Source organism: Salminus brasiliensis, chromosome 25, assembly GCF_030463535.1.
Source record: "Salminus brasiliensis chromosome 25, fSalBra1.hap2, whole genome shotgun sequence".
In the NCBI taxonomy this organism is placed as follows: domain Eukaryota; kingdom Metazoa; phylum Chordata; class Actinopteri; order Characiformes; family Bryconidae; genus Salminus; species Salminus brasiliensis.
In genome coordinates, this window is record NC_132902.1 from 22,817,913 (window position 1) to 22,845,452 (window position 27,540).

Here is a 27,540-nt window from a genome sequence, read left to right on the forward strand (position 1 = left end):
CGCGGACGCTTTCTCCAAGCGTGTTTGTGTGCGTGCGAGTGAGCGCGCGCGCTCGCGTGTGTGTGTGTGTGTGCGTGTGTCAAGACTACACAGACAGACTGGACAGAGTGTACGGGCATGCGCGCGCGTCTAGACCACCGGGCTCTCCGCGTGCACGCGCAACTCTCTCCGATGTTCTGAATGAGGAGCGGGCGCGCGCGTGCGCGTGCGTGCGTGTGAGCGCATATAAAATAATAATGGATATAAATACACACACACACACAAATATATATATATATATATATATATATATATATATATATATATATATATATATACACACATGCACATGCCCCCTAGTGGAGAGCTAGTCACCCCCGCACCCTACCACCCCCTATATATATATATATATATATATATAAAGTGTGTATTTATATCCATTATTACATATATATATATGTATGTGTGTGTGTCTTCCTATAGTGTGTGTATTTATATCCATCATATATATATATATAAATAAAAGACACACACACATTATATATATATAATAATGGATATAAATACACACTATATATATATATATATATATATATATATATTTAATTCCAACCCCCTGGTATTGGGACATCTGAGAGACGGTAGTGCTGCCCTCTAGTGGAGAGCAAAAGCCACCCTCCCGCACCTACCACCCCCCCTCGTCAGCCTATCAGTGTGCTATTGACCCGCATTGACGTCACTGCGTCATTAGGTATCCCTTAGAAACATAGACATTCAAAAATAGCATCAAATTAATTCAGCTGGCAAAACCTTTTTTTAACTTTAAAGAAGGGGAGTTTTTCCAGGCTGCAATTTGGGTTACCAACAGCCATATTTGTCCCATTAATAAAAGCACGACGACCCTCACTCTGGGTTATTTCCAGCAGAAGCTGGCTGGGAGTGAGTGCGAGACTCTAGCCTGTATGGCAGTGGTGGCAGTGCAGCATGGAGGTGAGGGGGGCTTGTTTCTGGCTCTTCTGCACGTCCTACAATGATGAGCTTTATGTAGATGTGTTGGGGATGGGCTGCACCCGGCCTGGCATGAAGAAAAGGTGGACGGGAAGCACTGCGAGCTGCTCTTCAGAGTGCAGAAACAGAAGCAGTCAAATGAAGCGTGCAAACTCTGCATTATTACCCACTTGTGGAGGCGAGCTGCTGTGAAACGCAGGGATCCGAATGCAACACAGCGAGCACCTCACACAGCAGCACCCGCTGAGGGTTACGGTCTGGAGAGAGGGACTCCATGTTACCTTGCGTTACCCTGTCTCTGCCTGTGCCTCTGCGTTGTGTGTGTGTTTCCATGGATCACTCGTTTGGGAAACACCTAGTCAAAGTCTGCTTCTGTCAAGCACACAGCCACCTGCTGGCCTGGAAAGGTAATTCAGAATTCACAGGGTTATAAATAGCTGCAGAAGGTGCATGCAGTGTAGTAGTGTTACTAAATGTGTAGGTACTCAATATTCATATTAATATTAATCAAAATGGTTCAAATTATTTTTGAATACTGGTAAACAATTTCCAAGCACATTAACCCACTATTCAGCGACACGTTTGATTGACTGAGGGGGAATTCAACCAATTCCTGAACCCTGGAGTCAGCAGATGCCTTTTTTTACAGTGCTGGTGAACACTACATTCAACCACTCTGAATAGAGCTCGATTTAATATTTGCTGTCTATAAACTGAGCTCCAAAATAGTGAGAGAGTGAGAGAGAGAGAGAGAGAGAGAGAGAGAGAGAGAGAGAGAGAGAGAGAGAGAGAGAGAGAGAGAGAGACCGACCAGTTGTGCTCTCTCAGGCTCCGGCTGCTGATGGCAGGCAGCATGACCCGGGATACGAACCAGCAACCCTCAGGTCACAGTAGCAGCACCTTAGCCTGCTGGACCTCACAGAGTTTGAAGGGGGAAATCCTCATGCTCTGATCCTTGTTAGATGTGTTTTGGCTGTTTATATATTTTTTAGATGCACCAAACAGTTTTAACATCAATACATGCAGTTTGCAATTTTTTGTTTTTTTCTTTCACCAGAATTTATTTTTTGCAACGCAAATTAGAATCTGAGGCATTTACCCATTCTTTTACCCTAATGGAAGCGTTTAATATGTGTTTTGCATTTGAATAAAGTTCTATGGGAGTGGAGGCAGTTCTATTTCAATTATGTTTAACATATTAATTAAGCAATTCATTTAAAAAAAGGCCTAGAAAGAACCCAATAACTACACAGACTGATTTATATGAAATATGGTGAACTCCCCCTTTAAGAAACATAATTACACACGTCAGAAACAAGACATTTGACAATGAAGCTTTGCTGCCACCTTCTGGTCAAACAGGAGAATGCAACATTCACAACTCCAAAAGCTTCAGAAACTATAAAATAAAAATCAGAAAACAAGCCTTTAAAAGATATTTTTATTCATTTTCAAAGTTTACCCACCCCAACGAATAACCTCCCATCTTAATCACAGGATTCAATAGAAAAAGACATACCCAGTCTGCCTTTCAGAGCTGAAATAACACTGTTCCAGGTTCACCTTTAACCGCTCGCACTGTATAGTCATATTATTTTTTTTTTATTATTATTATTACTCTCTTTATATCAGTGTTTGTTTCTCATTAAAATAAGACGGGTAACGTTTTATTGTATTGATGAAAAGAAAGAAGTCAGAGAGTTGCATTACATTTTACAAATATTAATGTGGTGTGGTGTGGTGTGTGTGTGTGTGTGTGTGTGTGTGTGTGTGGTGTTACATCAAATGTTCAATGTTCTGTGAAGAATGAGCTTGATTGAAAACTTGAAAATAAATAAATACAGAACAATTACAACCATCACACCGAGGCCTCATGCCCATACTGCAGCTGTAGCCACCTGCAAGCACGTTTACCCAGACATACTGTAATAAGAACTACTTCCATCTTGGAATTCCAGACAGATAGATAAACACGATGGACACACTAAGATGGCAGTGAATGGCAGAAAACCACTGACTATTCCTGTGGCTTTCTTTAAATATAAACACTGTAAAAAAGATGGTATTTTAAGCTTTGAGGTAACAACAGGGAAACTATCAGCCCTTCACACCTTGCCACCATTTACCGTTCTATATGAGCTACCAATATACAGCATTGGTATACACTTTGTGTGACTGTATGGTCCAAAATCTGGTACAGACAAACTTTCCTATGAACAGAATGTCTGAGACACTAGAAATGAACCTTGTATAATCCTGTAGACCTGCTTGCATGATAGCAAGTACAGTCGTGGTGGAGAAAGGTGCAGTTTGTTTCATACTGGCGTCAGAAATCAGTAGTTTTAAGCAAAGATACCCATCTGTGGTTGAAAACATGTATATTTTATAAGACTACTTTTGTAGTATCCAATATGTACAGCTCCCTTAATCCATTCATACTATCCAAATCAGGTGTGGGCAATTAGGGGCCAGAGCCCAGCAAAGTTAGCAGATTTCCCTACTCTAACAGACCTACTAAACCTGCTCTCCAGAACCAGAACTGGGGTGTATATATTACAATAGTTTCCATTGGTGTCTTTATAATCGACTGTGATAAGTGACGAATAAACCTACAACTAATGTAAATGTGCTGATGTTAGGGAGCCAATGTTGCCTAGTTACATGTGTTGAGTATTGAAGGTTAGCTACAAATCATAGAGAGACCGTTCACTGGTTGACTTTACCAAATCTCTCTGACAAATGATGACTTTTGACGATTATGATAAATTAACATACGACCTGCACAACCAGGTAACTGGCAACCTGGGGGACTCTACATTTTGGACAAAGTTTGCTGGTCTGTTTGTGATTTTGTGAAACGTCCAGTTCATTTGAATATTCAGATTCCAGGTGTGCTTGAGCAGGAAAAGCAAAAATCTGTGCACGAATCCAGCCCTCCAGGACTGGAATTGCCCACCCCTGACCTAAACTGTTGGTATTAAGCACATCTGACAATTTCTTTTAAATGGTCACTGGCTATTCCCTTTTTATGGTGAAGAATTTCAAAAGCCATAAGGAAACATCTTCACTTATGAGCTGAAATCTCAATGAGTGGGTGACATTACTAAACCACCTGCAGATAAAGTTCTCTTAATTCACTCTACTGGGGCATAACATGAATACGGCCTTGTCTGCTTTAATGAAGGACACCTCAGTGACCCATCTCACCTTTGATATCAACTACAGTAATGGGTAACTTTAGGGTAACTTTAACCCCCCCACACAATTCAATCAATTCTGTGCAATTCTGACACAATCCATTAAATAGACCTTAAAACCAGGTGTGTTCCACCAGTTAAGGTACAACACAACTGTCTAACAAGCAGCTGGAAGACTTTTTAAAGCAGCTTGCTGGTTAAAAAAAAAAAAAAAAACCTTGCGTAAAACCCTGAATAAAATCAATGAAAATTAAACAAATCTGCCATTTAAACGTGCTCATTTCTTTAAAACAAGACACAGGGCAGCTTAAACACGTCCATTCAAGCCACACCCTTCCCGCAGCCATGGATGATATGTTCTACATGAACAAAATGAAGACCATTATAGACATTATAGACGTTCTCACTGTTTTCTAAAAAAAAGCTGCATCTGCATCTGTATGTGTTCATATGCATGTGTGTATGTGCGTGTGTAGACAGTGTGTGTGTGTGTGTGTGTGTGTGTGTGTGTGAGCACACGTATGTGCGCGCAGTACGCTGCCCCCCTCCCCCTGTGCCTTTATGGAGCTCGCCTGTCCCTCTTGGTGAGGAGGTAGCACTGGATGGTGCGAAGGCGGTCTTTGGCTGGTCCGAACTCCGGCTGAAGTTTGAGAGTGGACTCGTACCAGCGCATCGCCTTCTCAAACTCTTCCTAAGAGAGCACAGCAGCAGCAGAGTGAGACACACCACCAACTCACAGTCTCGAGCTGACCAACAGACACGTGCATGTGAACTCACCATCGCTATGTAGACGTTAGCCAGCGTAAAATGATTGACCACAAAGTGAGGGGCGATCTCTACGGCCATGCGGGCCACGGTCAGCGCGTCCTCCCACAGACGGGCATTCTGGAAGATGTTTGCCAGGCTAATCAGCGGCACATCCTGGAGTACAAGAGGTGCAGTTATTGATATTTTTAAAGCAGCTTGATTTTTCAGTTGTAATGGCTGTGTATTCTCAGACAACAAATATCTTTATGTGACAGCATCAATATATGAGTGGGCACTCACACCATCTGATATTTTCTTACATTGGCAAGTCAAACCAAGGTTGCGATTAAGTGCGATTTGCACATTTTGGGACATTCATGCAGTGAAATGCTTGTTGCGCAGTTCAGGCAATCACTCTACTGCAGAACAGCACTAATATACAAAACTAATTATACTAAACATACAGAAAAATACTACACACACAGAAAATGCTTGTGGTGAGGCTCAGGTAATTACTTTACTGCAGGACAGCAGTAAAATAAAGAATTTAATACAGTAATCATACAAAACTAGTTAATATACAGAACTAAATATAGTCAACAAACAAAACTAAACATACTTAACATGCAGAAATATACTAAATATAAAGAGCGAAATACACTAAACACACAGAAAATGCTTGTGGAGAGGCTCTGGTAATCACTCCACTGCAGAATAGCACTAATATACAAAACTAAATATACTAAATATACAGAAACATACTACAAATAAAGAAATATACTAAATATATAGACACTAGGAATTGGAATATGGAATTCAATAATATGTATAAAATATATTAAACAAAAAGATAATCTAAAAAAGTTGAGATATGTATATTATTATACATCTATAAACAAAAAATAAAATACGGTTACAAAACATGTATGTTAGACATGTATACCTAAAACGATTTTCTAATGCATGCATGCATGTTTAGAGGAAGACCATGTTGATGAATAATGTAAATAACAGACTTGAACTATGGTCATCAGAACAACTACAAGGTTTTATTTCTGAGAACAGATATGAGCATTATTCATATTAAAAGCAAATAGATTGATGGTACCTTCATGTGGTGAGGAGCATAGTTTAAAGCCTGACGCAGGCAGTCGATGGCCTTCTTGCCCTGACCCTTCACTCTCCAGTAGAGTGCTGCCATGCTGGACAGAACCCATGAGGTCTGATTCTAATGGTGTACAAGAGAACAGAAGTTACCAACAAGTACAGACATCCACATGCAACTAATCATATAGGTAGGTATTATCATTTCTACTGCTATTCAGATATATCAGAGCAAGAAAGTCTGGCAGTTAAGTGACCATAACAATCCAATGGATTTCACTGGACAATCCTAGGTGTCAAACTGTGACTCCGCTCACCTTTTCCAACACCTTGGCAATGCGTGTGCCCACTTGCTCAAAGGATTGTGGGGAGAACTTATCCTTTCCCAGATTCTGCAGCACCTGAGCATTAGGAAGATCTTGGTAAGTGAAAATGAAATGCAGCCTGCTTTACCCTTAACAAAAAGTGAACAAGTCCCACCTCTTTAAGCTGGCTCTCTCCTGTATAGTGGATGCTCCCGCGGTTGGCCACACCTCCCAGGTGGTCTAACGTATGCATACTAGCAGGCAGGTTAGCGTTGCACACCGGCTCTGCAGCAGGCTCTTGGAGTGGGGTGGCAAAGTCTATATGCTCTGTGATGCTGCATAAGAGAGAGAGGACAATAAGCAAACCTAAACTAAAGGTCTGGCTGAAGGAGGTGAGCATGTACGGTCATTTCAGCAGGGCAGAGCGCAGTAACATACTCTATATTCTTGGCAGACACAGCAAGCCAGGTGCTGGCCACAGTGGTCAGGTCTACCCGCCGTGTGCGCTGACACTCTTCCGGTCCTGGCCAGCCCAGACTGCTGTAGTCTCTCCACCTCCCTGCAACACAAATGTGTGTCCCTAATAGGTTCTTAGACCCTAGTCATAGATACAGAGCATATAGGAAATTGGTCAGTTCATATGATGCATACCTGATGGTCCAGGAGAGGGAATAGTAGGCCCACTGATCTCCAGGATGGAGTGTCCTGGTACGGACTCGGGCTGCGGAAAATCCTCTTCCCCAGCCCAGCCCTCTGAAGACTCAGATTTAGGTTTTCTCATTCTCTTCACCTGAAATGTGATCTGCAAACCCAAAGACATAAATATTATTACAGCATTTGTTACAATAATATAACGCTGCTTGTGTGTCAAAGTGTCATATTCTAAATCAGGAATATGCTCTTAAATTATATTTATATAATTACATACAAATGCAGAAAGCTGTACTTTTAGGCGTCTATGAAAATTTGAATGAAAAATCTGCTTATTTGGTCAGTAAGTGTTTATTTCCTCAGTAAATCACTGATATTAGAATGAACACTAATAATAACACTCCTACAGAATGTGGTGGTGGTTCTCCATCACTGTGTTTATTAGAACATCTCCAAAGCTCTCCTCATGGAGTCTAGTATTATTTAGAGTTCTCCTCAGATCAACACCTGGTTTGGTAAATCAGGGCTTAATTGATGGTAAATCAGGTGAGCTGCTGCTGATGATGATGGAGTTGAACACATCCATGCTGTGCTGGCTGGACTGAGGGGGGGCCAGGAGAAACCTGGAACAGAGCTCTGTTCTCCAGACTAGCTCACAAGATCTAAACTACTTTCTTCAGAATGTGAAATTCTTATACCTGTGTCTGTTCCAGGGATGCCCGTTCAGGCATGTTTCAATGGATTGTGTATTGGCTATTTTAATTCCAATCTTTATCCAGAAATAATAGACTTTAAATAATGTGATTATGTACAAAAACTCTGCATAGTACTGTAACTAACACAATCTATATAAAATTAAGAATTTAAATGGAGTTGGGAGATTTTAATCTGACAGGAAGCATATTTAAAAATTCAGAAGGTTAAGAGCTGACGCACCACAACAATACTAGCTGGAAAAGAAGAAAAAGAAGGGATGATAAACTGTCTGGTAGACACAGGAGTAGGAGAGTTACAGTGTCTCACAGTGGAACTCACCCATTCTGCTCCATCATCATCCTCACAGTTGCCAAAGCATGGTCCACCACTCTTGGCCCCCATGACCCTATCATTCTTCAGGACGCGGATCCCCCGCAGGTCCCCGCGTTTCCCACTCATGTCCAGAGCCCCAATTAGTTCCTCTCGCAGCTGCCAGTCCTCCTCTCCCTCCAGACTTCCTTTCTTGTCTTCCCCACTTCGCTCCTGTTGGCCTACCTCTCCCGAGCCATTACTGTCCACAACTACTTCTACAGGAGGAGGAGGAGGAGGAGGAGAAGGGAGGAAGATAAGAGAATAAATGGATGAAGGAAGGAAGAATAGAAGGAATTAGACAGGCCTATGAGACTATGGCTGACCTACTGCACTACGTTAAAAGAGTACTCCATTTAATGTTTCACCATTAAAACCCTATTTAGTCTAAGCTTAAGTTTAAATGGAGTTATAGCGACTAACCCCACACGCAAAAGAATGAGTGAAGCATAGATAGAACTCCATTAAGATGCAGTCAAATCAGACATGACAAATTATACCGAAAAAAAATATGACCATTTACTAAAATTTCCAGATTTAGATGGCCTGGTTGTTACTGTGGAGGCAGTGTAGATTGGACACAAGGTCCCTTGGGCCTCACTGACGCCACACTTGCGTGACGCTGACGTGCTGCATCTGGTGTGAATAAGCGTATGAAAATAAGCATATGAATAAGTGTGTCCTCACTCTCGAAGAGCAGAGAATCTTCCAGGGCAGAGCCAGGCATGGCATCACCGTTCCCAGCATGCTGCCGCCCCTCAGCGCTCGAGTCCCAGTCCTCCACCTCCACATCCTCCTCTTTCTCACAGCCTGAGCCGTCTGCACACCAAACACACAGCCTGATCACAACCAAACTCACAGTCTTACAGCCACAGACTAGAAGACACTTTAACGTTTAATTGGACTCTTTGAGCTGTTGACAAGAGTGAAAACTTCCCCACACAAACTTGGATACAAATGCTCCATTTGGACTAGAGGGGTGGTGTATTAATATCTGAATCAATAGCACAGCACATGTTTCCCCCAAACTAGCAGAGGACAATGAGTTCAGTTTTTGTCTGCAGAGTAGAGCAGCATCTAAATAAAGCTTGAGCTATTTTCGGCCCGCTGAATTATTGAGTGCAAGATTTCTCTACTTCAAAGCCCTTTGGCTTGACGGGGAACAGCGTCGGGGGAAAGAGTGCTGAACTACAGGGGAAGCGGAGAGATGGATGGAAGGAAAGAGAACGAGTGGGAGGAGGGAGAGAGAAGGCAAACCTAGAATAGAAAACGCAGCAGTGAGGGAGCTAAAAATGGCTGAGAGATTACAGTGACTGGGCTATAAAAAGACCTCAACCCACAACACAACTGAGGCTGAAACACGAGGGATTAGAGCAAAGAGACAGCAAGGCGGAGGCAGGAGAAAGGTGCAATACGGAGGCAGTCTAGGGTAAACTCAGGTTAATATGAACCCAGGCCCATTCTTCAGCAACCTCTAGACTAATCAACAGCAAACTAGTGACTTTAAAACACTATTAATACACTAATGTGTCCAAATGTTTGTGGACACCCCTTCTAATAAATGTATTCAGCTACTACTAAGTTGCACCCATTGATGCACACACACAAGCAGCTTGTCTGGGCCATGTTGAGAAGCACTGCCAATAGAATAGGACACTCTGGAACAGATCAACATGAACCTACTGCCATGCCTCCCAATGTCAGGTGTGGCCTAGAGAGGTATAAAGACCCCCAGCATTGAGCTGTGGAGCAGTGGAGCTGTGATCTTTGGAATGACTGCTGGTGCTCCATCCGATACTTTTGGGATAAGATGGGGTGGTGATCATCAGACATCCTGCTCTTACTTATGCTCTTGTTGCTGAATGCAATCAAATCTTCACAGCAATCCTGCTCCAAAAAGGTTTTTTTTTGTTTGTTTGTTTGTTTTTTTTAAATACCCTTGATTTCAGAAGAATTAATGAATGAGCAGATGTCCCTTATGGACTTTTGTCCATATATTGTAGACAGACATTCAGACCCATGTTTACATGCAGGCAGAAAAAATATAAAGTATATTTTCTCCAGAATGCTGTGGAGGAGAGCTAAGGACCCTAATGGATAATGGACCCTTGGGCTCTTTATTTATTTTTATTAAACCTCTGAGGTCGGCGAACATGCCAATGTGTCAAATCGAGTCAGTAGACTCGATTGCATCTTATTCGTACATGACTCACATTAGGCTATGAAGAATTGAGAAACCTGTCTTTCGCCTCTTGTTTTGTCCAACTAGTGGATTTGTGTGGTCATTTATGTGAACCTAAGACTCTGGTAAACCCAGTCAAGCAACAAAGCTGTTCGTCCACATGAGTAAAAGGTGTGTTTTCGTAAGAAATGCGAAGAATTTCTAAAACCTGACTTCAATTCTTCAGGTTTAGGGTCAGATTCTCTTTTCACTCAGTGCTCTGGGTCACATGTGGTCTCAGTATAGAGAGCTTAGACTAGTCTGAACATTTTAATATAAAACATGGGCTTTGTGTTTATATGCAAGTGCTTTTAAAGACAAATCTAAGATGATTTACAAACGCAGTAAAATGCCCTTAGATCCAAGAGGGTTAACTTTTAAATAAAGTAGTTAAACTTCATGACTTCAAATTCTTGTAATTAATTGAACATACTAATATGTAGTGTTTTAAAATGATACTTTAAAATATACTGTTAACATAAAAGGTTAACCATGCACCAACCACACAGCAAGAAGCAAAATACCCCTGTAAAACTGCCACAGTTGCATTTTGGTGGTTATAACTGCTGCACAATTTAGGGGGGAACTTTGGCTCTCGTAGGTGCAGCTGTAAAGATTTTTAAAAGTCCTTAATCAATGCATTCTGGATTGGGCGGCTGAAACGCTTTCCTGAGATTAGAATAGATAACAGATAAATATGCAGATACATGTTTAGTGACAAACAAGCAAAAAAAAAAAAAAAAAAAAAAGAACAACAAAGAAAGTAACTAAAATAACAAATCCTAACACCTTTGGCCATATCTCAAAACACTCCCCCACCTAGTGCTTTAAAACTGTTCTCTTTTGTTCCCTGTTGGAGGACAATTAGAGCAGCTGTTAATGGCAGGAGTACTCACGCTGGCAGGCCTGGTGCTGGAGGTTGTAGAGAAAGGGGTAGAACTGCAGGCAACGCAGCAGAGGCAGGCTGGCACGGCACTGGCTGCAGCTGGCGCTCAGAGACAGGGCGTGCCGGAACAGGGCCAGCCCACCAGTCAGGTTCCCTCGAGTGAGCTGCACACTCACCATGCTTAGCAGGGTGTGAGGCTGGTAGTGTAGTGAGAGAGAGAGAGATGAAGCGGCTTTAGTACAGTTTGTCCAAAAAGGTGTTTTTATGATCATATATTAGCATGCATGTAGCTGCAGTTGGAGAATGTGACCATTACACAACTTCAGCTGTATGTCTTCTCCAGAACGGCATAACGGAATCGTCGGCCAAACGAGTTCAGACAGATCATAGATCCTGTGGCCATTCTTTATTAACCCTTTTAGCCATCCACCTTTGATTCCTGTACTCACTGAAACTGACCAATATTGTGTTTTAAATGAAATACCACTTAAAAATTGTGCCGGTGTTACATCCTGGTGCCCTGTATGGTGCACCATTTGAGGTAGAACGCTGGAAGAAAAAGCCAACTTCAGCCTTGAGGGTGCAGCCATGTTTGTTTACCAGGTCCTAAACTACTGTAGTCTGGATTTGAAGGCAGAAATGTTATTCTGAGTTTATACAGCAAGATGGTCATGTTTCCAGAAGCAAGGCTGGCACAGCGAAACCTTTCTATAGCATTTTGTAAACAAGTGACACAGAAAATGAACCATGTATTTGAGTGTATTATTTATTTAGATATTTTAAAAATGTACCCTTTTCCACAAATTTGGTACTGCCAAGTAACCCGCCTGTTCGTAGCTCCTTACACTAGGAGAGTAAGAACTAACACATACATGTGAATTCAGCCACCGCCTCTTTTTCGAACTGCCAATCGTTGCAGCATTGCACAGGCAGCCGACACGTTCAGAGAAAAGCACTAGGTCCCCAGTTCCACCCCACCAGCTAACGGACGCCTGTGCTGACCAACATCGCTTTAAGAGTGATGAGGGGAAAGAGGGCAGTCTACTCACCCGGAGAAAGCATGGCCAATTGTGCTCTCCTCGTCTCCGGCTGCTGATGACTAAGCAGGCCATAATGGTAGTGCATTAGACCACTAAGCCACAAAAACATACATTTAAGGCATTTAGCTGACGCTTACTCTGCATCACCTGCATTTAAATCATATTATGCCCAAAGGAGAATGTAGTGTTGAGGAGTCTTGCCCAAGAGCGCCTTTTTCCCCAGCCAGTGAATTAAACCCTAGTCTACCATAAGGAAGGAAGCACTGTTACCCAAAACAGTATGCCAACACGGAGCATAAACTATCAGGTATGAGAAACAAACGTACACTGATTAACACAGAATGAAAGCATCTCTATGCCGGCTGTGATTTAGGGACATGCTAATACATACAAATTTGACGAGCAAGCAGGTTTAAAGCTGAACACGTTATGCTGAATGCTCAAATCCTAGAGGTGGGACCATCCTTTCTAGGCACCAGTACTTGCAAAAGGGTTCTATGAAGCGTTTAGATGAGCTGGCTTTGCCAATATGCAATATCTACTAGCAGGGAGGTAATAGCTGTGATGTACCTCAGATGCATTGAGCTCCAAGGCTTGCTGCAGTAGACCTTGGGCTTCATTGTGCAAGCCATGGTGAAGCAGCAGGTTGGCAGTGTTGACCAGCGGTATGCCTCTGTGCTGTGGTGGTGCTGAGTGCAGGGCCTGGCGCAGACACTGCAGAGCGTGCGTGCCGTTTCCCTGAGCTCTCCAAAACAGACCAGCTTCATTCTGCAGCAGCCACCGGGGCAGACTCATCTACACAAAGGAAGAGATTGAGAAAGACGGTACGGTTTAAAGGAATAGTTTGGTGAAAATGCAAAATTACACAAATTTTCCAATTAACCCAGATGTAGCTGATCAGCTACGATATGTTTGGTGTTTGAATAATGATTTGTTAGTTAAGCACAGTAGCTATAAAGCTAATGTAGCTAACAAACAGTAGAAATCCATAGTCACTTAAATCATAAGGCCACATATATTGTCTAAATTCACAGGCAGGTTTCATTAGTTAGGTACAGGCTTATTAATATGGATTAGGGGTGCAGTATGGCTTACTGTGAACTATAAAAATGATGTGTGACTACTGACTTTGAGCATTTTTGTAGCTGCATTAAATAAGAAATAAAAATAGCAAGACATCTGCAACAAAATAGCAAATAGCAAACAAAACATGCAATTACTTTAATTTACACTGAAGGCATTTAGCAGACGTTCTTCTCCAGAGCGATTTACAAAAGTGCTTCACTGTTTACTCAGAAAATACTCTTAGCTAGTTTGTATAGGCTAGGACCCAAAAGATACATTTAAGAGCCAGAATTGAGACCACAATACTCAACAGTACACTTCGCCCAAGTACTCTTGGATAAGGAGGGTCTTCAGTCTGGGTTTGAAGACGGTGAGTAACTTGGCCATTCGGACACCCAGGGGAAGTTTTTTCCCCCACTCTGGTGCCAGAACAGAAAAGGTCTGGACACTTGTCTTAAAAAAGGATGGCGGGTCAAGCCGAGCCACACTCGAAGCTCGAAGGGCTCTTGGTACAAATTTACTGATTGACTACATTTGGAATAAGCAGACGGTTGCCTAAAGTACATTTATGAACAAACTATTCCTCCTACAGCTCTACACAAGCTGGATTTCTTTTACCAGAGGAAGTACATTAAGTGCTTACCGAATAGATCTGTGATTTGGATTCCGTTCGTTCTACATAAAGCGACATTTCTGCCGAACTAAGCTCCCTTAGGTAATAATAGCCATGTCTTTATTCACCTTATATGAATGACAAATAAATTCTGGTACACTGGTATTCTGGTATAAATTCATGACCCATGTACTGACAGCAGGTGCCACCTTGTTGTTGCTTTTGAGTGTGACACCTGTCAATCAACACTGATATGAACATCTGGGCTGTTTCTAATGTTTCAATCCAGGCCATCTATGGTACGAATTGGAGAAACTATATAAACATTTTATCCTATATGAGTCAAATACATTACAAATTACAGAACAAAACCTCCTAGAATGAAACCAATATGGCTGCCTAAATAGTGATCTTCATATACTGCATCATAACACCAATTAAGTAACCCAAGAACACCACTGCACAAGCCCTGCACAGATAGTCCTGATTCAGCTAATCCTATTTTAGTTAACCTACATACACTGTGAAAGTGTTTTATTTATTTATTTATTTTTATATAGAGCAAATACTTTCTGCTCACTCAGTACCATGGCCTCCAAGCTGCTAATGTGGGCCAAAAATAAGGTCAAGCAGAATTTGCCATATTTTGTTATCACTGTAAACATAATCCTAAGGTCTTACCTTCTCCATCGCATGTGTTATTAATGCACCTGTTTGTTCCAAACTCCACCCGTTGCTACGGCTCAGCAGGACCTGTACAGACACATGCAAGCAAACAATCATGTGCTTCCACATAATCACTTGTTAAAACACTACACGCCTATATATCAGGCATCTCCTATTTGTTTAGTGTGCTTAGTTAATAAGATATTGCATACTTCTCTGAAATAAAACCAGACTATATACACTATAAATCAGCCGTTCCACTGTCCACTAAACCATTTACAAGTAAAACAAGCTGATCATCCTAGCAAATGCAGTCCAAGAGCAGAGTAGACCACAAGATGCAAAAAAGTGCTAAAATGTCTCGCCAGAGTTTATGTCAAAGTACAGCATCTACTATCAGAAAGAGGCCTTTACTACAAAACACCCTCAGGGTAAGACTCAAGATGCAACGGTCCAAATAACACTTGTTCAGGTGTCTGTTTTTTTATCTAGGTGTTTTCTGGCAATCTTTAGTCTTGCCTTTTTCACCTGTAATACACCTGTGTAGTGTTTAATTCCTCCTTGATTTGGTCTCAGTGTGTATCTGAATGAGGTCACATTTTCTAAAAGAACTGCTAAGATAAGCAAATAAAGTCAGTGCACCTTCCTATTTCAGAAATCTTCAGCTTCTCCAGCATTACGGTTAAAACGAATACGAGCCATGATGCATCTTTATCTCAGTAAACTGTAAAATAGCTCAATGAAAAACACCAGTCATTCAAACCTGAGTGGCATGCTGGTCAGGCAGCTGTTTCCCCTCGAGGGCCCAGGTAACAGAGGCCAGGGGGTCACCGGCCGAGAGCTGAGACTTGGAACTGCAGTCTGGGGGTCGCAGTGTACCTGGGGGACTCCTGTTTGCGTACAGGCTACTCTGAGTCCTGGAGGTAACACAGATTCAACAAGGTTAACAACACATGCTATATCTTTACCAAGCCCTTTTTTCCCCTCTCAGAGTCATTCTCCGTTTCAGCATTTCCAGACCGTGAAACATAAAACTATCAAAACATACAAACATTGGAAATCGAAAGACCCAGCTGCGTGTGTAAAGAAATAGAAGTGAGAGAGCTTTCATATACAGTGCGTGCAAAATATTGATTGCCCTGGTTAAAATGTATGTTTCTGTGAATAGATAAGTGAGCCGAAGTTGAAAGTAAGAAAGACTTGTGTATTCTTTTCAGTTTTGTACAAGTTCAGGCCCCCCAAGAAATATGAGCTCTCAGATAAAAAGAGGAAAGAGTGAAGTCCAGACTACAGTTAGATTTACATGTAGGTAGGAGCCACATAACTACACAGATTACACAGGTCAAAAGAAGGGAAAGGGGGGTTGATAAAGAGGCTGGGAGAAAAGAGGAGAGAGCGTACGAGAGAGCACATGAGAGAGCGAGCAGAAGTGATAGTAAAAGAGAGAAAGAAAGTATGAGAGAGAGAGAAAGCGTAAGAAAGTGCGATAAAAAGTGTAAGAGCGCAAGAGAGAACACTTAACATCGTACTGAAAATGAAAAATTAGGAATTTTCCTCGGCGAAGGCAAAACTGCGCCTCTCGCCGCCAAATATGTGACAACATGCAACCGCCTGAAGGACAATGAGTGACCTCACAAACTCCACCCCACCCCCCATTATAACACTATTATAAATAAGAATGTATATAAATATAGTTACTATAGCTACTATAATTTTGCAGTTTATTTGAGTTATATACATGAATAGTTGTTTATTATTAGCTGGTTTATTTTTCACTGTTAATTCATTCATTTTATTTTTGATATTTTATTCAGATGTCATTTTGTGTGCTTTGGCAACATTGTTGATGACAGTCATGCCAATAAAGCCAACCTGATTGAATTGAATTGAATTGAATTGAATTGGAGAGAGAGAGAGAGAGAGAGAGAGAGAGAGAGAGAGAGAGAGAGAGATAAAGAAAGAAAGAAAGAAAGAAAGAAAGAGAGAGAGAGAGAGAGAGATAAAGAAAGAAAGAAAGAAAGAAAGAGAGATATAAAGAAAGAAAGAGAGAGAGATAAAGAAAGAAAGAGAGAGCACAGAAAAGGAGTCAGCGCAAGCACGAGAGATCACGCAAGAGAGAGTAAGTCTCACCCAAATCCTTGGCTCTCTGGTGGGAGGAAGAAAGTGGGGAGCAGGTGAGCAGAGGGAATGGAGGGGAACCGCTGGGCACAGTCTGATCTTCTGGGCCACAGTACGCTGTGAGGCTCCTGTTTAACATTCAACAGACACAGACAGACCTTCAGCTCCAGTGAAATATACAGCAAACCACTCTGAAGTGTGGTTTCACTCTCAATACTAATTCCAGTACTTTAATATGCTGTTTAAATCACAAATGTTTAATTAACACAACACAGTTGTGTAAGAGAGACAAAGACAGGCAGACAGTCTTACATCACTAGAGGAGGACTGCTTGCCCCAGTGTGCTGCTGGCTCTTCTTCTCCAGACACAGAAGAGTAAGGCTGTGGGCTTCGGCTCTCGTTCACACTCGGCTCGGATACCAGAGCCACACTGCTGGCTACGGACACCTCCTCTCCAAACTGTACACACGCACACATGCCACAGAAGTTAATAAAATGCTACAGAGAAAATATATAGAAAATATAGGTTTGCAGAACTAGGACTAGGAGTCAGTTAACACAACACTACTACACAACTAACACTCAGCATTTCTCTCACCCAGTTTAAATCTAGATCCAGACCCTTTCACATGACCACATAGATGCATCTTTTGCTCAACATTTAAAAAAAATGATTTGCATCAAAGCTGCATTTCCTGGCATACATGCAAATCCAAGGACTAAGCATGGCTCCAGTGTCTGAAGGTTATGGTCTATAGTATTTATTTATTTATTTATTTTTGCGGTCATAAATTTTTACTATTATTACAGTTCTGGTTGGGAGGAGTAAAGATCGCCTAAGCAGCTTATAGAAACAATTACACTTGGCCTAGCAGCATCTCCAATATGTCCTAGACCACCTCCTGAAGAAGCTGTGTGATCAGACATGATTCTCCATTCAGTTTTGGTTGCAATTATATTTGGCTTTTTCACAATTCAACAGCTATTCAACCAGCACAAGACGCTTAAAGTAGCCAAATGTAAATAGACCAAGTAGTACTGGGCAGTCTCTCCTAAGAATTTTGCTAAAATGCTCCGTATTAGACCATTCATTTTAGACTTGCTTGGGAGCGCCCTCTACTGTCTGACAAACCTGGAAGACATTCTCAAGTGGTAAATCTTCTCTCTACAAGTTCTCTGGTTTTCCTACCGAAAGCAGGCAAAGAACATGCACACATACTGCACAAGGACCAGGGCTGTTCTCATAGCCCCCTGATTTAAAATAAATCCACTGCTACTGTCGGTTATCCCTCGAGAGGAGGAATTGCACTTTAACCATTTCTTGTATTCTTGCTAGACTTCAGGGTTCTTAAACCTCCAAAATCTGTGTTTTAAAGACTAAAATATTTGATATGTAGGTCAGTTGTGAAATGTGTGTTTGTAGTAATAATCCACTGCTAAAGTTGTGTTTTTGCTATGATAAAGTTTTGCACAATAAAAAGTATATATATTGTCATTTTGTGGGGCCAAGAAAATAATATTATATATGATAAAATTATGGGGGGGGTAACCAGTGAAACGAGCAAAATGTTTCAATATGTTTACATATTATGCAAAAGGAATAAATTAATGAATAATAAAAAACTGCCCAGCTCTAACCCTGAGATACATTTAGTTTCATGTGTCTCAAATTATGATAATATCCAGACACTATATTCATATTCCAGTTAGACTGTTCAAAAACATGTTCATCAGTCCTGTTATTCCTATACTCCTACACATGGTGCTACAAAGACACCATAGAAGAACCATTTTTGTAAAAGAGGTGAGTGTAAAGAACCGTCACATCCACTTCTTTAAACCTTTAAAAGCTTCTTCTCACATCTTTTTTTAGAAACTCTCTTTGGTTGACATGGTTACCCCAATTTGCTATGTCTACAGAAACCCGGCAAAAGCCACTAACAGCAAAGAGTTCTGAGACAATGTTGAATGTACCACATGATTCTCATGTGACTACCAACTACACCATTGGCCTGTGAGTAATGAATTAAGAATCTCTCATTGAGCTCAGGTACCCACAGACAGCCCTGTTACGTCTGCATTCAGGAAGACGGTACTACATGTCTCCAAGGCATCTCGGCTTTTCACAACAAAGACACATGCAGTGGCCAGGTGTTAGGCTCTATAAAAAGTCTTTAGTGCTGCCCGGTTGTGAACTGGGGCTTTAAAACAGCAACTGAAAAAGCATTGAACCTACAGGACAGCTATTCTTATTTTAAGCACATTTTTGAGGAAACTCCATTTGCAGAATTAGTGGCCAGCAGCCAGCATGCTCAGTCTTACCTGAATGTACTGCACATTCTCAAACAGGTCTCCTCTGTGATAACGCACAGGCAAGTCAAAGGGGCAGAACAGGCTGTACTGTTGCTGACCTAGATGACACATCTGGTGGTTTCCTGAAATGGACATAAATAAATAATTAACAGTCCAGTTGTTGGCTCTTTGAAATAGGAAGCATTGCATGAAGGCGCAAGAAGTAAACGAAGAAAACTCGGTCATGCTTGTGTAACAGTGCTGCTTGTTTACCAAGATCATTGCATAATATTGCTTATCTAAACACGTGTGTGCATTCTAGAGTTTGTGTGAGAATCAATATGCATGTGGGCTAGGTATGAACTAAGTCAGTCATTCTCACCAAGCTGCGCCTCTTTGGCCATTTGAGTCTCATGGATTATGTTGCGCAGTATTTGCTCCTCCTGGATCAGCTTATGCTTGTCCAGCATGCTCTGCTGCCGCAGGTAGTGGTCATGCTGCTTCTGGTACTCTTTTAGTTCATTCAGAGTGCGCTGCAGAGACCTGTGTGGAGGTACAGCATTCACATTAGCTCCTACACAATGGGAGGGTGGGACACTTGGGGGTTTTAACTCTATACTGAATTTTTCAGGTGTAGACGTATAAGCCAACAAGGCAGAGGACATTGCTAGAAGCTAAACCCTTGGCAAAAATAACCGTAATAAAAATAATATATATATATTTTTTAAATAATTCCCGTTTGCTCACCGGTGCTGAGCCTCCAGTCGCTGCTCCAGCTTCTGCTGACACAGAACAGCATGCTTCCTCCTGAGAGCCTGCTCAAAGCCTGGCTGGGCCTGCAAAGCCTGCTCATAGCAGAGCACCGAGTGATTATATTCCCCCAACATCTGACACGGACAGAGAGGGAAAGAGAGAGAGAGAAATAGGTTCATTAGACAGTAAATGGTAAATGACACACATGCACATTATTTATACATGGTCTGAACAGCCACACTGAAGCAGTACTGAGGGATCCATTCCAACATTTCACAAGTTAATCACTGGATGTGACCACAATGGATGCCCACTCCCTCATTAGTACTGCACTATATAAGGAGGCTATTCAGTTTACTAAGTAAGGATAGAAGCACAAATAGGGATTCATGAGAAATTCAGACACTTCCTCATCAACAACATGTGTCAACACCGGTCGCATTAACAAACGTGTGAGTGGCTGAGCCATGTTTGGATCTCCATACACACACAAACCGAATTAAACTAAATGAATTAAATTAATAAAAGCATTGCATCATTCATGGAATAATATTCATGACCATTCTGCTGCTTAGCAACCTAAGCATACATATACACATATAGAATATACACACATATAGAATATACATATACACACACACACACACTTGGGTCAGAGCTATCATTTTTTCCATCAACTAAGGATATAGATGAATACATATAAACGTGTGCTGGACTGTGTAGGATTGTAAATCCTTTATTAACTATTACACTATTAACTATTGACACTTCTCTGTCAAATGTAAATAGCTATAGCCCAACAGTTTGAATATGGTGGTCGGACTAGGCAGTGGCCCCTCTATGAATGGCTGACGTACCGACCCAACTTTGCTATGCGCACAGAAACCCTGCAAAAGCCACCAACAGCAAACAACAGCTCTGAGAGGATGCAGTTTGTACCATGTGACTTCTATTTTTGCTACATTCTTAAAAATAAAAGGTTCTTCACAGTTTTTAAGCAACTCCATAGCAGAACCATTTTTGGTTCCATAAAGAACGTTATGAAGGTTCAAAGGGGTCGATGTTGAGGCTCTATACCAATTCAACTTGCTTTCAAACCAGGTTTATTTGTGCATATTTTTCAAATTCAGATATGAGAGGAGGATGGAAACCCCTTGAGTGTCTCTTGCTTACATACAGTACACCTGCGTAGTACTCACAGCATAGATGTTACCAAGGGTGTAGTGGCTTGTAAGTAGATCAGTAGTAAGGTCCAGGGCAGCATGTGCCAGGATGGCAGCATCTGCTGAAAAGTGAGCGCGGTGCAGTATGTTCGCCATATTGACCAGGGCTACATCCTTGTGCTGCCTACAGATGGAAAAGTACAGCATGTAAATGAACGAATGCAAATGTCAGGCCTATGCTGACGGACATCCATCTTATATCTCAACAAATAGGACAACAAATCAGGCCAAGTGGTATGTTGTAGATCATCATGTGATCTGACTTTACCTGGGAGAAAAGTGCAGAGCACGGACCACACAGTCCACAGCTTTTCTGGGCTCGTTCTTCATACGCCAGTAGAAGGAGGCCAGGTTATAAAGCACCCAAGAGGAGGAATTCTGCAGGAAGGAAGAGGTGGAGAAAGAGAGGGTGAAAAATGACTTAACCACATCGACTGATGGATACTGAACCATCTGAAACATTAAAAAATGACTATGGGCAAAAACATCTACAAAAAGATTTTGTAGAACGTCACATATACGCACCCTCAGGAGGCCCTGGTGTATTCTATGGCCAACCTCATCCATGCGCTGACCAAGTTTATGGGATAAAGATGCAAAGATAGGGTCATCTTTTGAGAGCAGAGGTGATGTGAGGTTTGCTCTCTCCTGCACGCCCTGAAATAAGAGAGACCCAATGCATGTGCCGGGACATTAATGTTTATTGAGCCCTGTCAGGACAGGCTTTCTGAGTACCAGTTGTGCACCATATCTGAGCACCATCTCGACATTACTTCATCTCTCTACTCAGATCTATATGCACCTCATATTGCACATGTATTTACATATGTAGTCACATATGTTGTTTCTGTATCCTTGGGTTTACTGTTTAAACTGCACTGTCACTTTGTTGTCTTGGTATATGCATTTCCTATTGCATATTCCATTAACACTGTCTATTTTGAGGCTACGAATATTGGCACTGTGCGTGATTATTACTGAAGAACTGGTTACAGAGCACAGTCACTCAGTTTGCACTGCCATCTGAATAATATCTACGTGCCTTACTTACTGCACATTACACCAACTGCTTATGTATTTGTACATGAATGGAAGGCTACTTTGCTTTTCATTGTACTGTGCTGCTGTAATATCTGACCTTCCTTCCATCCATCCATCCATCTATTCATCCATCAATGCACCCACCCATCCATCTATCCATCAATGCAGACACCCATCCATCCATCCGTCCATCCATCAATGCAGCCACCCACCCATCCATCCATCCATCCATGCAGCCACCCACCCATCCATCCATCCATCCATCCATCCATAAATGCAGCCACCCATCCATAAATGCAGCCACCCATCCATCCATCCATAAATGCAGCCACCCATCCATCCATCCATAAATGCAGCCACCCATCCATCCACCCATAAATGCAGCCACCCATCCATCCACCCATAAATGCAGCCACCCATCCACCCATAAATGCAGCCACCCATCCACCCATAAATGCAGCCACCCACCCATCTATTCATCCATCCACCCATCCATGCAGCCACCCATCCATCCATCCATGCAGCCACTCATCCATCCATCCATCAATCAATGCAGCCACCCATCCATCCATCCATCAATCAATGCAGCCACCCATCCATCCATCCATCAATCAATGCAGCCACCCATCCATCCATCCATCCATCCATCAATCAATGCAGCCACCCATCCATCCATCCATCCATCAATCAATGCAGCCACCCATCCATCCATCCATCAATCAATGCAGCCACCCATCCATCCATCCATCCATCAATGCAGCCACCCATCCATCCATCCATCCATCAATGCAGCCACCCATCCATCCATCAATGCAGCCACCCATCCATCCATCAATGCAGCCACCCATCCATCAATCAATGCAGCCACCCATCCATCAATCAATGCAGCCACCCATCCATCCATTCATACACCCACCCATCCATCCATTCATACACCCACCCATCCATCCATTCATACACCCACCCATCCATCCATTCATACACCCACCCATCCATCCATTCCCACCCATCTATCAATGCAGCCACCCAGCCATCATGTTCCAGTAAGAGAAACAAAGAAATAGAGATGTAGACAAATAAATATGAGCAGTTATGTATAAATATTAAAAGCATGGTCACCCGTAAGTGCTGGAAAGCATGGATGCTGTAAGGAAGCTCAAGAATTTCTGCACAGTCAGGTTTCTCCAGGTCTGAAGGCAGTGGTGACATGTAGTCCACATAATCTTCTGGACTGTAATGTAAGAAAGTAATTCAGATACACCATCAACAGAATGAATCCAGCTGGCATGCAACACACAGAAACAGCACTAACTTTATGCCCTTGCTCTCCAGGGATATAAAGGTGCCATCATACAGGTCCAGATCCCCCAGTGGTACTTTAGCTGTAACACAGTCAGCATCTTCTTTGTAGTGACGTTGTTCCAGTCCGGTGTCCCGGTCTTCGTTCTCCTCAATGTGAATTTTCTGAGCAACTAGTTGCTTCTATAGAGAAAAGCACAAGATGAGATTATGAGCAAACTCTGATAGATCAGGATGACATAAAGGACAAAGAGCACGACCGGCATCACCTCTAATTTCTTGAGGTAGTTCACTCGAGTTTCCTGCTGCATGAAAAGGACTAAATGATGTGGGTGTTTCAAGTTAAGCGGAGAATCCACCTGTGAAGAAAGCCATCAAGAAGGGTGTTAGCGTGCTTGTGTGAATACCAACGCCTCCTTACAGTTTTCAGACTTTTAGTAGGGTTAGTATTTCTGGAGTAGGCTACATGACCACTAGCACAGAGATGACCATGCTGAATAAGTGTCATAAGCCTGTACAACCTGAATTACAGGTACACAGCGACATGCCAGCCTAAAAAAAGCCATACACACACACAGTACCTGAGATCAGGTCCATGATACCCTACTTGACGGCAAATCTGCCTCACATTACCATTACTTTACCTCCAAGCCAGCCAAGCCTAAAGCTCACCACAGCCCTACAAAAGATGCTCCGAATATCTCCCGCACTGAAGAAACCATGCAACGAATAGACACTCATTGGTCACTTTATTAGAAACCCCTTTCTACCAATAGGTCTACCCTGCAGGTACACATTAGAGAACCATGTTAGGCCCTTGATCAACAGCCAGCAAAAGAACAGCTCTTGCCTACAGGTGCTGACCTCCATTTCTACACAGCAGCTTCGGAAGTATGTGAGTACAAGAACCTTCAAGCCAGGAATGCCCAATCTGCTGGACATGTCTGCAAACATGCACCCAATAACCTCTTGATTGATGAAGCCATCATCAGATGCCCATTCTTTAATTCTCCTTGTCAAAAGATGCCCACAACCACTGGTCATGGTGGTACACAGTTAGAGACCATCTGTTGACATGATAGCCACCTAGGCATGTAGCCTTTCTTCATCAGCTTCATATAGAAGAGCTCACAATCATAGTTAATATAGTGTCTTCACAAAATCAGGAGCATGAGAACCTACTTGACAGACACTCTCGCTTAGAATAACATCACTGCACCTCCAAGATGTCCAATCTGTTCCTATAATGCAAACCATAACATACCTGACTTTAGGCTGGCTTTACGTCACCATGTTGACATACGTTATTACATTACATTAGAAACGTGGTTGGTGTGGCGCAACAGGTAACACCACTATCTGCCAGTGGAGTAAGCTATTACATCACCATGTGGGAGATGGAGGGTTCGATTCCCAGTCTGGGTGACACTAATAAGAGTCCTTGGGCAAGACTCCTAACACTCTATTGGCCAACATCTGTAATACGAGTTGGATAAGAGCATCAGCTAAATGCCATGAACGTAAATGTAAACCCTTTCCTACCTTCCTAGCAGGTCTACCTAGAAATATTAGGGGAACTGCTCTTGAACAACCACATCCTTCCAGCCAGGACAAATTTAGGACCACAGCAATCCGTCTGGTACACATTCTCGAAGCCACATGCTGGCCATCATGTCTAACCCTTCATCAACATCTACTCGACAGATTCCCCTCCATGCTTTACTAAGCCAGCCTTGCAGGTCCCCCATGCTGGGGCGAGACCATGCTGGGGCCATGGTTGAGCCTCCCTCTAGTCTTTTGACGCCAGACCCGTTTTCTTCCAGTCTGATCAAACCCTGGACCACAGCCGTATACCTGCTAGAGATTCTCCATCACCACATTGGCCCACATCTGTAATACAAGTAACCTTGTAAGTCGCTCTGGATAAGAGCATCAGCTTAAATGCCATGAACGTAAATGTACCCTTTCCTACCTTCCTAGCAGGTCTACCATATGCTGGAGCTAGAAATATTTGGGGATGTGGGCTTCTTGAGCAACCACATCCTTCCAGCCAGGGCAAATTTAGGACCACAGCAATCCGTCTGGTACACATTCTCGAAGCCACATGCTGGCCATCATGTCTAACCCTTCATCAACATCTACTCGACAGATTCCCCTCCATGCTTTACTAAGCCAGCCTTGCAGGACCCCCATGCTGGGGTGAGACCATGCTGGGGCCATGGTTGAGCCTCCCTCTAGTCTTTTGGCGCCAGCTGTGGCTGATCAAACCCTGGATCACAGCAGTATACCTGCTAGAGATTCTCCATCACCACATTGGCCCACATCTGTAATACGAGTAACCCTTTCCTACCTTCCTAGCAGGTCTACCATATGCTGGAGCTAGAAATATTTGGGGATATGGGCTTCTTGAGCAACCACATCCTTCCAGCCAGATAAATTTAGGACCACAGCAATCCCCTGCTGGGGTGAGACCATGCTGGGGCCATGGTTGAGCCTCCCTCTAGTCTTTTGGCGCCAGCTGTGGCTGATCAAACCCTGGACCACAGCAGTATACCTGCTAGAGAGTCTCCACCCCTACAGCTGCCAGGCTACTGCTGGACATCTAGCTAGCTAGCTACTAGCTAGCTAGCTAGCTTAGCCAACTAGTGCTACTATAGCTAACATCTGGTTTCAGATACACACACCCTTAAATCAGCATCTAAAGAGTTAGGCCAGGAGTATTAGTGCAGTATTAGGATTAGTGGAGTATTATTTCCTCATTAGAAATAATTAATAAGGTAAAGCAGAAACGCTCGCGTGCCTGCTGCTGGATCTTCCCGTCCTCCGTAACGACCCAGTGAGTGGTAGCCCGTCCAGGCTCGACCAAGAGCACGAGCACGAAGACGAACATCCTCCGTCTAGCCGACGTTTTCCACAGTTCATTAAAACCGTCATGATTTCTCATGCTAGCTCTGCTACTCTCGTCGTTAGCCATTTTTCTCTACCCCGTCCATTCGACCCGCGACGTCATCGCGGCCCTTGTACATCCGGGTAACATGCGCTCTGACGTTACTATAACAACGCAAACAGCGGGGGGCGGACAGACCAAAATAGTAGCGAGGTTTATACGAAATAAAAATCACACAAAAATATTTGTTATTAATGCTAATATTGTTTTTTTTATTAATTCATTAAAAATAATATGAATTAAATAATAATAAAAAATATTATTTTAAATATGTAAGTAATAGCAACATACTGCTGGTTTAATGTAGAAGGCAGTTAGGCAGTGGGGTCCAGGAGGTATGGTTCTGGGTTATTGATCACAGGGTTGTGAGTTCAATGCCCAGATCCACCAAGATACCATTGCTGGACCCCCGAGCAAGGTCCATTTTGGGGCAGTGGTGGCTCAGCGGTTAGAGCGCCGGGATATCGATAACAGGGTTGTGGGTTCGATTCCCGGGCTCGGCAAGCTGCCACTGTTGGGCCCTTGAGCAAGGCCCTTTACCCTCTCTGCTCCCCGGGCGCTGGAGTTGGTTGCCCACCTGTGTGTGTGTGTGTGTGTGTGTGTGTGTGTGTTCACTACCAGATGGGTTAAATGCAGAGGACACATTTCGCTGTACAGTGACAAATACGTGCACCTTACCTTACCTTTACCACTCTCTCCCATGGCCAGTGTAGCATTGCTGACCCTGAGCTCTGACCCCAGCTTTACAACCCCAGTTGTACAGTACAAATTTCATTGTGCTGTTCCAGTGTATATGACAATAAAGGGACATTCGCTCAGCTCAGTTGTTGTTATAAGGTATTAAGCATGATTAGGGAATGAACACTTTCTGTTTATATATTATTTATATGGATGAGAGAAACAAAAGGACTAAAAAATAATTTAGGTATATTCGTCTCTTTCCTAAGGTACTAAAGTTAGGGTAAGATATAATAGATAATATTGTATATAAGCACACCCAATATAAAACTCCCAATATATAATGAATACAGGCCCATGCCCCTGACAAAACAGAACAAAATGATCAATTTAAATTAATTCAAATAAATAAACAAATAAGGCTTACGGGTCCAACTATTTACTGTCCCACATGCTCCATGTCCACCTCTGTCTCTTGCTCTTTTATGTCTTACATTTATGGCATTTAGCTGACACTCTTATCCAGAGCGACTTACAAGGTAACTCGCATTACAAAGGTGGGCCAACATAGTGTTAGGAGTCTTGCTATTAGTGTAGCGCAGCATAGTCACCCAGACCAGGAATCGAACCCCAGTCTCCCAC

General features: G+C 42.6%; 1 protein-coding gene across 1 annotated transcript; it reads right to left on the reverse strand.

The window, feature by feature from the left end:
* Nucleotides 1–2,425: 2,425 nt before the first annotated feature.
* On the reverse strand, nucleotides 2,426–26,278 carry ttc17 (tetratricopeptide repeat domain 17). The gene is made up of 25 exons (XM_072671502.1): nucleotides 26,074–26,278; nucleotides 23,543–23,632; nucleotides 23,287–23,456; nucleotides 23,094–23,205; nucleotides 21,459–21,590; nucleotides 21,202–21,311; nucleotides 20,910–21,057; nucleotides 19,705–19,844; nucleotides 19,340–19,500; nucleotides 18,988–19,100; nucleotides 16,978–17,124; nucleotides 16,678–16,793; nucleotides 15,311–15,464; nucleotides 14,563–14,634; nucleotides 12,774–12,998; nucleotides 11,174–11,360; nucleotides 8,744–8,875; nucleotides 8,027–8,274; nucleotides 6,992–7,142; nucleotides 6,779–6,899; nucleotides 6,516–6,675; nucleotides 6,353–6,436; nucleotides 6,040–6,159; nucleotides 4,962–5,105; nucleotides 2,426–4,875 (listed from the first exon to the last, which is right to left on the reverse strand). Exons 1-25 carry the CDS (start codon nucleotides 26,245–26,247, stop codon nucleotides 4,744–4,746), a joined length of 3,543 nt encoding a protein of 1,180 aa, XP_072527603.1. The 5' UTR covers nucleotides 26,248–26,278; the 3' UTR covers nucleotides 2,426–4,743.
* Between the last annotated feature and the right edge of the window lie 1,262 nt (nucleotides 26,279–27,540).